At 35.9% G+C, this 12569-nt stretch overlaps 1 protein-coding gene across 1 annotated transcript in view; it reads right to left on the bottom strand.

The window, feature by feature from the left end:
* Positions 1 to 12569, bottom strand: part of ADGRV1 (adhesion G protein-coupled receptor V1) — a 302215-nt gene that overhangs the window by 240114 nt on the left and 49532 nt on the right. Inside the window, exons 21-28 of the mRNA XM_076361800.1 lie at positions 10417 to 10790; positions 8384 to 8560; positions 6456 to 6636; positions 5647 to 5849; positions 4893 to 5022; positions 3297 to 3377; positions 1851 to 1990; positions 815 to 1424 (exon numbers count right to left, since the gene is read on the bottom strand). Coding sequence (XP_076217915.1) covers positions 815 to 1424; positions 1851 to 1990; positions 3297 to 3377; positions 4893 to 5022; positions 5647 to 5849; positions 6456 to 6636; positions 8384 to 8560; positions 10417 to 10790 — 1896 coding nt within the window. The remainder of the gene's footprint in view (positions 1 to 814; positions 1425 to 1850; positions 1991 to 3296; positions 3378 to 4892; positions 5023 to 5646; positions 5850 to 6455; positions 6637 to 8383; positions 8561 to 10416; positions 10791 to 12569) is intronic.

Below are 12569 nucleotides of genomic sequence, written 5' to 3'. Positions count from 1 at the left end.
TTTTTAGAATTGGACAAAGTATAGCTACAAACTGTACCAACATACTTTTGGTGTTTGAATTATATTACGGCAGAAAAATCCCAATTTTTAATAACTTATTATTCTACCCTGCTGTGAGGCATACAAGCCACAATTTTTTGAAGAGGTGAGGTACTGTGAAATAATTTGTTTATTTATTCGTTTGTCCATAAGGCCAGTAGTAAGATCTATACAGTTCAGAAGAATTTCACTTTTACACTTGCTATGATGAAATATAAATAAGATTTCAACCTCCCAGCAGAATTATATTTGAAGTTTCCCTTACAGTAAGATTAATCTGGGGCAGGGGCAGCAATTAGGCATGCCAAGAAGCTTTGAAGCACAAATCAGGCTGTACTGACTGGAATTTATCTGAATGAGGGATGAAACGAACATACTCTACACTAAAAAAGCAACATGTGGCTGTAATTCTACACCACTTTATTTTTAAAAGACTTCTTTGGCTTCCAATAAGCAAAACTAGCTTAGTTATTTCCTAATACTGAACTTCACAGAAACAACACTATGTTAACAGGTATTAGTGCACAAAACCAATACTGTAACATATTTGGCCTGAAAAACCTTGGATAAGGCGATAAAAAAGGGATAAAGAAATGCTTGTCCACCCCTGACAAAACACTGTGTTAAAGGAAATACATGCCAACAGCACACAAGGCACAAGCAGCACACAACTCAGAGATTTCTTTATCATTTAACTTGTTGCATTTTATCCTATTAAATATAAGTACTAGCCTTCATATTTAAATTGTAGGTTTTACATATGTAAGATACTTACTTGGCCGATCCTGTACTTTCTCGATCAAAACAGTACTGCTTAGCTCCACAAAAACAGATTCTGACCTCTCAGGATCATCATCATCCAATATAGGCAAAGATATTGTGGCCTCACTTTCATTGGCTGCGAAGATCATGTAACCTGTAATGGGTATATAATCTTTTCCCTCTGTTGCTCTAACAACTTCAGGTGGAAGAAAGGGTGACTTTTCATCATCGCCAATAGTTCTGTATGTTATCATTACTGTACCAAGGAGACCACCACGCCTTATTATTGTCAGGGAGATATTTTTTGTCTCTTCCTCAACTTTTATTGGTCTGTTTCGCTCAGAAAAGATGAAGACTCCATATGGATCATCATTAGCTAAAATAGTTAATGTTGCATTAGTATGATTTCCAAGATGACCACTGGAGACGTTGATGATCAAAACTGAAAACACCTTATCCAATTCAGGAGTTTCATCAGGAGAAACCTGTACTGTAATATTTGCTCTCGCTTGGCCAACATCAAATGTTACATTCCCATCTGTAGAGATTAGGTCTTTGGTAAGATCACAGACTATGATCCAATGCAGTGTCACTTGAGACAAGGCCCCATGCGTTCTCACAACCTAAGTGAAAAATATAAAGATCTGCATATTTTTGTTTCATGAGGAAAAAAACCATAAAAGTATGAGATGGAATAAAGCCAAGACATTGACATGATGGGTTAAAAATAAATTTGTGTTTTAAAAAAAAAAAGTGTAATCTTTATCATCTCATCTTTGCTGCATTTGTTGTGTCATCAACACTGTTATTTTAAAATAGTAGTACCTCAAATGTAAACGAGTAAAAGTAATTTTAAACCTGTGGATATTACATCATTTTAGCTTCAAGCTGAATTATACTTATTAGAAAACTCAGTATGAAATGGCAAAACAGATGTGCATGATAAAGTTATAAACGCTCTAGACTTATGGTAAAAACATTGCAGAACGCCCAGTCAAAGAGAGACAGAAGAGGACTGCACAGCAGTATGAGACTCAAAGCTTTCTAACCTGCAGCACAATATTGCTATCTCCATCTTCAGGCTCAGTTCCATTTACCGAGAGTGACTCAGTACTGAACTCAAACACACCATGAGCGTCATCAGAAGCCTCAATAGTCACAAAGATGTGGGATGCAATTCCCAAGCTAGCTGTTAAGTGCAAGTTCCAAAAAGGGTTATTTTCTAGCATCTTTTCTTACATGAAATAAAACAGCTAAAGAAATATGTTACAAAAAATACACAGGAGAGCATGACTGCAGTATCCGTGCTATTTTGTCTTTGGTTTTTTGAAATGCATAACTATCCACATGGATAAGGAACTGACTTTCAATAATGCAGTCCTGGCAGCCCTTCTATGGAACTATGCAACAAAGAAATACAATAAATACGAATATTTTAAGGGAGAAACAGAGATAAAATTACAGGTTCAATGAATGAAAATGGAGCAGAATTTAGGATGGTGGGGAGTTATATGGTAAACCACAGTGTAAGCAGATAGACCAGATGACTGCAGGTCTCATCCTAACATAAGCTGGAATGAAAAACAAAGGAAAAAACAAGGCCGGTAAATCCTACTATTAAAAGATTGTCTTGAGTGAGATAACTTGCTGCTCAGAGACAGAAAGAGCCTGGCACTTAAGAAAACCACTTCTGGAAACACAGAAAAAGGAAATAGCACTTCAAGAAAACCTAGGAAGCTCCAAAAAGTGGCTAAATCACAGACTTACTCTCAGATTCAAACTGAAATCCTTTGCCTTTACAAATAAAATTGAAAATCAGGCTGTCACAGCGGAATAAATTATTCAATTTGGATAATGTGTGCTCATATAACATTTTCAGGTCTGTAGGGTTTAATTTGAAGTCCTATATGATAGGGTTTTCCCTCAGATTTTATTTCTGCATCTAGTATTTTTTTAATTTTCTCAGTATTAAATTATCTTTGTTTTCTGTATGTCATGACATAAATACAATCTTAAAGAGAAGAAATAATAATTAAAACATTTCTTTAAAAAATCCAACACAGCTTACTTTTCTTTAATAGTAAATTTGACATGCAGAGAATCAAAGTAACTTAAAGCACGTACAAAAGCATACAGTCAGGTAATTTTTAAATTACCTTCAACTTAAAAAGTGTCTTTGCTTTTTTGCTCTCCAGAAAATTTTACAATTTTCAAACACAACTGATTTTGCAAACTGTACTTCTGAAATAACTATATTGTGTTTTACAACCATATAGTTTTGATGGTATAGAGGCTGTTATTTTTTGTGTTACACTAAACACATTCAAATTAAGCCTAAATTAAACTAGAAAAGAATGTTTTGACAGAACTTTATAATAAATCTAAATGAATCACCTGTAACTACAAGTAACATCATGCCAAGCTGTGTCAGTATAGTAATTTATGAGGGATATTACAGTTAGCAATAAATAATAGGGTTAATCCAAAATGCTTACCATGTTGATGGACAGTTGGAAGGAAGAAATCCATGTTCCCATCACCACTACCACTGCCATCATTTCTAAAGAGCTCAGCAACTTTAAGATGACAGACATACAGATATATACATTTATAAATATAGAGAAAGCAGAAAGTAATTTAAACGTTTCTGGACAACACAAAAAGAGAGGGAAGCATTCTATGAAGGCATTAGTTTGGGATGTGAAAGTATACAGGATTTCTGATAAAAGCCAGAAACAGTCTTGTATATGCCACCTCTAATTAAATTTATGATGCTGGAAATAGCAATGGGAGGTCAGAAGGAAAGAAAACGCATACACCTCTGTTTCCTCTCTTCTTTCTTTCCCTCTTTATGTGCCCTCTTTGTATTTCCCCTTTCTCACTCCTACATGAGGTCTGTCAGGGAGAGATTGGAAATGTGAATTAAAAAAAAAGACAGGGGCTAAAACCCCTCAAACTCTCTTATTGTAATATTTTCTCACAAAGCGAAAACATGTGTCAGGAATTTGGAAAAATCTGCAGAAAGCTTAACTAATGGAGACTTTACCCTAAGTTTTGTGCTTGCAATGGTGTTGGAAAGGCCAAAAAGAGGATTTGTGTTAAGAGGATAACTGCCTAGTGAATGACTAGAGTTAGCTATGAGTTTTCTGACAAAAAAAATTAAAGATAAAAGTTTGATTCTTTTTAACAAAACAACTATTCGACCAAAAAGTCCACATGCATGAAAGGTCTGAAGCTTTTATCAAAAGTACCACTAAGGCCACACTGTACCACATAGACAGATGTAATCACAGCAGAGAGCTGGATTCATTCAAGGTAGGATGATATAACTTCCCAGAAGGCACCACACTTGCATTTCTGGATTGCTTAAAAAAAGTCAATTTATTGCTGCCAATGTTTCTAATTACTTTTTTCCCTCCAGCTTTACAATCTCCCTTAAAAATTTTCTCCAATGGAAAAAAAAAAATCTGTAAAGGATGTTTTTTGTGGCAGGGGCACTGATGCTTGCCATCCCTTGTGAGACTAGCATCTCACAACAAGATTTCCTTTGAGTGTTTTTCTTGTTCTTCCAGAGAGCTAGCAGCTACCTCTCCAGCTCAGCTAAACTCCCTAGGCCTCTCAACACGCACAGTCTCCTACTGATATAATCCAGTTGAATATGTTATAAGCCAGTGTATCACAATTCCTCTGATTTCACTGAAGTGGCAGATAAAAAACCCACCTTGGTTGTTTAGCCTTAAATATTTTATAAATATTGACAAAATTAAAAAAATTTGAATTTATATATATTTTTATATTATTTTAATTCTCATTACCAACCGTGAAATTATACAATGTGAAAAGAAGCAATTGCCTTTCAATGACCTAATATATGGTAATAATACACTTTCTTTGGGATCTGGTGGTTTCCAGCAATGATTAACAAAATATCCGAAGAACAGTTAAGAAAAAATACAGCTGTCTGGGGGGTGTAGGGGTGTTTTTTTGTCTTTAGAAATAACATGGAAATGGTACACCTAAGAAAGGTAAGATTTTAATGGATGAGTAGAGATCATAAAAATACAACCAACGGATTGATGTATGTGCCTCACCTCCTCCCTCTGGGTTCAACAGCTCCACTTGAAAAGTTTTTTCTAATTCAGGAATAGAATTATCAGTGATGTTAACAGTAATGTACTTGTATTTTTCTCCTGGCTGAAATTCCAGTGTGCCCGCAACAGCCTGCAATATTCACATTTTTGTTAAAGTTTAATGTTTTCATCCATATGAAAAAAGAAATAGAACCTTGATTTTGTTTGCCTTTGTCAAAACATCTACTTTCCTTCATTTAAGCTTTTAAAAAATCTGCTGAATCTGTTATGAGAAAAAGACATCTAAATGCACAAAATTATGAGCATCTGCACTCATCTACATTCTTCCGCACAAATATCAGTTAGACAAGCAAACACAGATATGCACAGATTATTTTGTTGAACATATACAAATCCCAGTATGTACAAACATAATCTTAACCTGTACATGTACCTGACTGCTCATGTAAAGTCTGATACATTCAGGAACAATAGCAAATATCCCGTCTTGCTACATAGACAATTCTCTTAAGGAAAAAATCAAATCTTTTCCTAGGAAATAAAACATCCTGCACACACAGGAGGTACAAGTCACATAATGATATATATTTTAAAGTGAGTATTACACATTCATTTATCAAATCACCATATAAAACAAAGTGTTTCTGTGAAAAGAATCATAGCTGGGCTAAAATACGCGAACTGAAGGCTATCTCCAGGACAAATTATGTGAATTAAATTCCAAAATAATTACACACCTTGGCAATGGCCATACCTGATAATCTTTAGGACTGAAAGCTGTAAGTGGCACTGTTCTGTATTCCACCAGAACTGTTCCAAGAAGGCCTTGTGCACGAACTACCAGTAGTCTGATGTGTCCAACTTCTTCTTTAACTGTAATCTGGGGCACAGCAGAGGCTGGCAGAATCATTTCATCACCTGGCTGAGGAGGTGGTCCCACAGAGAACTGTAGTAGACCTGGCAGACAAGAAGTACTATTTACATGACTTCTCTCACCAAATTTAAATTATGATAATCAATTTAAACCAAATTATTTATAAAATTTATATTTTGTGACGTTTCTGAAATTAAAAATCAATTATTGATAAGCCCTTAGGCCTCAATCATGCTATTTCCAGGGACGTCCTGTGTACCTTCCCTTCTCTCTCACTGATATCCGTATCAGTCTTGATAAAGCCACAGCACAATAATGAATTTACGTCTTCCCAGGAGAGCCTCAATATGTCTTATTGGTATAATAAGCATGCAGAAACGTCTCTCTCCATCAGGAATTCTCATCTGAGAAAAACTTGCACAGGATCAACTACATGCAACCTTTCTTTGCCGTCAGAAGGGAATCATTGCCTGTTTGGTCACGGAAGCTTTGATGCCTTTTTGCAAAATTCTCAAGAATAAGTAACTCAGCTTTCACTCTTGTACACAAATTATGAATTAATCTTGTTAGATAAAGTGGAGCACTTGGCATTGCTTCCTCAACTATCAAGGCTAAGCAAAGTTTTTATCTGTTGAGCTAGAACTATAAAATTATCTGCAACAGGACTGTATCATCTCCATCATCATTACCATATGGGTGGTCACTGGCTTTGATGCTGATATCAGTAGTTTCCTTTTCTGGATCTATACTTGCTCCACTGGTAGGAGTTGAACCTAGTTTTCCATCTCCAGACACTGCAGAGACTAATGTCACACGGAAATATTCATTTAGCTCCGGAATGTCATCATCAATAACATGCAAATTTAAGACCTAGAGAAGGACCAAATCATGGAGAAATCAAACCGTGCAACATACATCACTTAGGAGTTTCATGGCCCTGCCTAACTCATCAAATTCTTTGATTAGTCAGACAGCTGTATCTGCTGTGTAGTTCTGAAAGTAATGTGGACAACATTTTTGCTTTCCACATAATTTAACCTAACTTCTAGGATAATATTCTATGTTTAGAATATGTATTCCAAAAAGAATGTTACCAAGCTGTCAGAAATGGAAGGTGTATTTTCTTAAGTGCTTCAAATTACATAAACACATAACCAAGCAAGCAATTATTTATTGTCATATCTTAAAATAAGCATAGTTTAAATTGTGTATATTGAAAGTGAAATATCTGATAGATTTCAAAATCTTGAAGAAATTGTGCTTCTGAAGAGAAATTACAGTGATCAATCCTATTTAGAGAGCAAGTAAAGCAAGCTTTTTATGCCACCTGACACTTCAGATTGCAGATTATACTATAATTAACATAACCTGCTCTGCACAGGCTAACACATTCACCTCAGACAATTCCAGCTTTCTATATATTGTGACATGATTAGACAAACATATAAAAGAAAAAGTTTAAGTAGCTGACCGTATTTAGAGGCATGGGAATGAGTAGCTTACAAACATCATGGAAAGTCTCTTAGGATATCTCACCTGACGAGCAACAGCTCCCAATCTGTTTCTTAGGGCCATGCCCGTTAACTCCTCAGTATGTAGACAATAAATTGGACCACACAGCAGTGGAGCAAGAGGGTATACCAGCCCTTTTCTGCCATTCAGACAGAATAAGGCAGGCCTCATCCGTGCTGCCAGACTAGAAAAGCTTTGGAAATTTTTGCTTTATATGACTGTATGCAATGCAGTAATATGATTCAATGGAGAATTAAAGCTGAATGAACAGTGACATGAACAAACTATTTTCAGATATTGCAAGCTTTTGCCAAGCTCTAATCACTTATATTGTTTGACTGGGACCAGATCCACAGTTCTAGTGGAGTCACTGGGATCCTTTCAAATTGTGTTCAGTGAGTTTCAGGCAGTCCGTACTAACTTCAGCAGAGTGATAAAAGTGAAACCGAGGACATTTTTTTCTACTAAGAATTCACCCTTTCTATTCTACGAACACTAATAGAAAACACACATGAACTTTCTACAGTATTGTGGTCCCACACCTCTTCCTCAATTACATGTGAAATTCCTGTTCTGCGGGTCAGGATTGAATTCATAGAAACAGATTAAGCAAAAGGGACAGAACGTGGCCGAGAGCGGTTGCAAGACACTTGATTTCAGCAGTGAACTTTACTGCTATTTAATTGATGTGGAAATAAGTCTGAGTTACAAAACTCAGATCAAAACCTGATCATTTTCTTGATCAATTTCAAAAGTAGCTGGATCCATTATTTCAGCCCAGGACTATCTACACTTCAAGTATACATATACATAAATCTAGTTAATATTTCTATATATACATATATGTAAACATATCTAATATATTATGTGCATTCAAACATACATGCACACATGGTGACCCCCGAACTGAGATACACACAGATCTATAAGCATCTATCATATCACTTGCTAGTTGTCAGGGATGCAAAAAACCCTGCAAAATATAACAAAAGCCATGTGAAGGAAACGGTCTCTAGTATGAAAACCAGTCAAGCACCCACAGAAGGTGTTTTCCAGCAGGTCTGCAAAGGACAGGATGAATAGTTAACAGGAAGGTAGGGTTTACCTCTGATCTCTGCCAAGGAAGGAATGTGATAGTGCCAGTGCTGTTAGAAAAATCGGTAACAGAGTAATTAATGCCAGTGGAATCAACCTGCGAGATAATGTAATTTATATACACATAGTCTAGGGCTCCCCTTGTACGCTCCACGACACAGGATATAGTGGAACCCTCATCGGCAGTCTGGAAGAAAGCAAGAAATTGAAATGTTTGTTATTGTCAAAGTAAATCAAGGCAATAAATGCAAAACATGGAATTCTCTAACGCTAGTCAAATGTTCAGGTAAAAAATTGCTGCCATGTTACTTTCAGCACTTTTGGAGTGGTAGGAAGCTGAAACTGAACTTGATGGTGGTCAGAACAATCTTAGTGGAATTTGCAACAGCTTCTAGTGTCTCCCTGAGGACTATAAAGGTAAGCCAATAACTATACCCTGTTGTTTGTTTTGGACACAATCTCTTCCCCCAAACTAAATGCCAAAGACAGAATCAATATGCTTGAAATGTACATGTCAAAAGCAACTGAAACTATTCCTTTATATTAATGTCAATTATTTTAATTTTCATTAGCAATAATTTAAAGAAAGATTTGGATTCCCCCTTTCCCCAACTAGAAACACTATGAAAAAAAAATAGATACATTAAAATTAAACTATGCTATCATCATTCATGGAAAAACTTTGAAAAATTTTCTATGTTACAGTCCTCTTCACAATTCTGTCTTCACAGAGACCATGACTTCAGCAGCAACAATTTCATATATTTGGAACAAAGTGGGGTATTGATACTGACCACATGTTTTAGAAAATTATGACCACAGAACTAAAATAGAAAATAATTTTGTCTGAAAATTGCCAGAAAGACTAACGCTATCTTAAGCATTAGATAAATTTCAGAGCTGCTGTATAACACAGTGCAGATACTGCATGTGCCTTCAGCTGCCTAGTAGACAGATATGCACATAAAGCAATTAAACTACTGATAAAACAATGCTGTGTATCTGCATCATCACTGAGAGCTCTAATACTTCCCTGGCAAAATGGACGTAAGACAAGTGCAAAACAATTAACATGACATATAAATTTTTAATTTTGCTTCATGGTTGGTTGATGATCTGTGGCATCACAGTATTATCAGTGGCATTTGAAACTGAAGGAATCTATTATCATAGCATATGGTAGGCATAGCATATGGAAAGCAAACTGAACTGAATTGAAAACCAGTATCACTCAGGAAAGATGGTTACTTTCAAACACATCATAAGCACTTCTGTTAGAAAGAATGTAATTAAAAGGTCATGAGAGTTCCCAAATTGGAAAGTATTCTGAAATTTATTTTCCAAAATAATCCAATACCAATAGAAAGAGGTATCATGTCTTTCTCCCTCATAATTGATTAATGAAGTAAAAATGAATTATGTTTATTTCAATCCTCCCCAAACAAGTAGCAAGTTTATATATTGCATATATGGTGGCTACCACTGAAGAACAATTTAATGTTTAAAAAAACCCAATGCACGGCTAATATCAACCAAATTCACACCAAATATATGCAATTTATACCTTATGACAGCAAATGATTGTGGAAAAATACATCACACCTTGTCATTGCATGACCTTTAGTAAAATTCTTTCAAACATATCATGTGACACAGAAAAATAAAATAAAAATCTATGTAATAATCCATTCTCCAAACAAGAAAATTAAATCTTATATTTTGATTGATAACCCAGTCTCAGATGTGACAAAAGTAAAGGAAAAAAATGTTCTTCTAGAAAACTTAAGCCTTAGGTTTTAGTTTATGTAATAAAATCAATTTTCTTAAAAATAATTTTGGGGGATTTTTAAACATTATATTGCAAATGCCAGTGAGACTGAGGCTGTATTAACAGAACTTACACATTTCCAAATTCTAGAAAAACTTTGCTTAACTACAAAAACTAACAATGTGAAATCAAGGCCCTGTGCAGGTCAACTGGTCTTGCCATTAATTTTTCTGTGCTCAAAACTTCACCTATAATTTTCCTTATGAACACCTTACCTCAGGAATACATGCTCCAGTGAAGCCAAATAAACCATTAGCATTATCACTTTTCTGTATTCTTAATCTTGCTGTGGTATTTTCTTGTGGAATTCGAGCTCCACCACGCACAGAAATGAGCTTTAGGATGAATAACTCCTCTCCTTCCTCCTCTTTGTCATCCTTTGCAGACACAATGAACGACTTATTGGTCTCTCCTTGCCGATACTCCAAATACCCAGAGACAGGGTGGACATCACTCTTCGCAGGAGTTGCATGGAGCTCATAGATCTCTGCTCGTGTCAATTTACGCTCATAAAGCCTTACATCCTGCATTAGCCCTGTGTACCTACCACTGCCATTGATTCCTGCTCCAATTCTCACTATTCCTGGACCTGAGAAGGAAATTATAATTTTCCTCATGTTATTGTATTTCTTCAAAGTAATAAATCTGCAGCTGAATAGCTGTAATTGTTAAAAAACAATGGCAAACTCTTTACTACCCCTGGATTAGGAATCATATTGATCTTGAAATGCAAAATCAGGAGGTTCCTTGAGCCTCATCTCTGTGTTACAGGTAGATCACCACAGGTCAAACAATTCCTCCTAGACTGTTCAGGTTTTTCATCCTACTAGTTCTACCAGCACAATGTCACCATCCCTTATTTTAATGAGGCTTGGAAACTTCTTTCTTTCCATTAGAGGTTTGCAGAGCACAGCTGCAACCCCTCTCAGCTTTTGTTTTGCTAAACAGACCCCATTTTGTCTCTCTCTGCTAGACAGTGGATCCATTCTGATGATACTCATCACTGCATTAGCCCTTCTGGACATGCTTTTCCCTTAATGCACTGGAAATATGGACTTCAGAAATGTACACCAAATTCCAAATACTTTTTACAACAGCATTAATATTTCTCTTTCTCCAAACAAATATCCCACTCAGCAAATCATAGGATCACAGCTGCCTTTTTCACAAATATACTAAGCTGGTAGCTCATACTCATTCCTATTGTGCTAAAACACATAGGTATCTCTTCTTTCCAGCTGTCTTCTCTTTTTGGAAGAAACTACGCTCTTGAATGTACCGGCATACGTATGACACTGTCAGTTCTAGAGATGAGCAACCACAGCAACTGATAACAGTCCCAGGGCACAAGGCAAAGGATGGTGAGACAAACCGGGCTACCATGCTCACCACTGTGTAGTATCCAACATTAAATGGAGAGATGAAATCTTTACCTTATACTTGTAGTATCTCCAGACAGAGCATATGCCATCTCCACTAATATAGAAAATTTACAACGACTCAGACATATCCTTCTAGCAACAAAAGCATTATTGCATTTCACACATCTTTGTTCTAGAAACTGAGGGGAAAAAAAGTCCTTTCTCAGCTACAGTACTGCAAGTCCGATGAAAATTATTAATTGCAGAGGCACTACTTTGTTACAGAGGGCAAACTTACTTCTCAGACTTCAACCACTGGAAATTTACAGGCAGAAATAACATACTACACTACACAATTAATGAAGTCTTCTCTCTATTCTCACTCTATGTTTATGTACATATATGCATGTAGATGCATGTGCATTTAACATCACTGTTAATGTTTTTTAATTCTCCTTCTTTAATTACAGAAAAGGAGACTGTATTTGAGAATTTGATAATCATTCACTGCCTACCCCCACCAAGGAAAATGTGAAACTGAAGGTGAGAGGAAGAATGGAAAAAGGATGGAGATGATCTCCAAGAAAAAAAAAAAATCACATGGAAGAGAGGGAAACTGCAAAAGAAAGAGTAAATATAAATGTATTCTGACCACATAATATCTAACTTTATAAAGGAATTGGTTTGATACTTCCCTGGTCACTGCTACGCTGGTTCAGAGTGAATGTCCATAATGGTTACCTACGACTAAAATCACATCTGGGACTATCCAGTTGGATAAACTGAAGTACACATGCTAATGTTCCTTGGAACACTATTAAACTTGTAGGCATAATTTTCATATACCATGTAAATACACACTTAAGTACATCAACACCCTGAAAAACTCTATTGCTTACAAGATATTGGCTTAGTTGTAATATAATACACATCTAGAAACAAAATCATTATTGCATTTTGTTTCAGACACTGAGAGGAAAAATGTCCTTTCTGAGCTACGGTGTTGT

This window comes from Aptenodytes patagonicus, chromosome Z (assembly GCF_965638725.1).
Source record: "Aptenodytes patagonicus chromosome Z, bAptPat1.pri.cur, whole genome shotgun sequence".
Taxonomy (NCBI): domain Eukaryota; kingdom Metazoa; phylum Chordata; class Aves; order Sphenisciformes; family Spheniscidae; genus Aptenodytes; species Aptenodytes patagonicus.
This window is presented reverse-complemented; position numbering and strand designations above follow the sequence as displayed.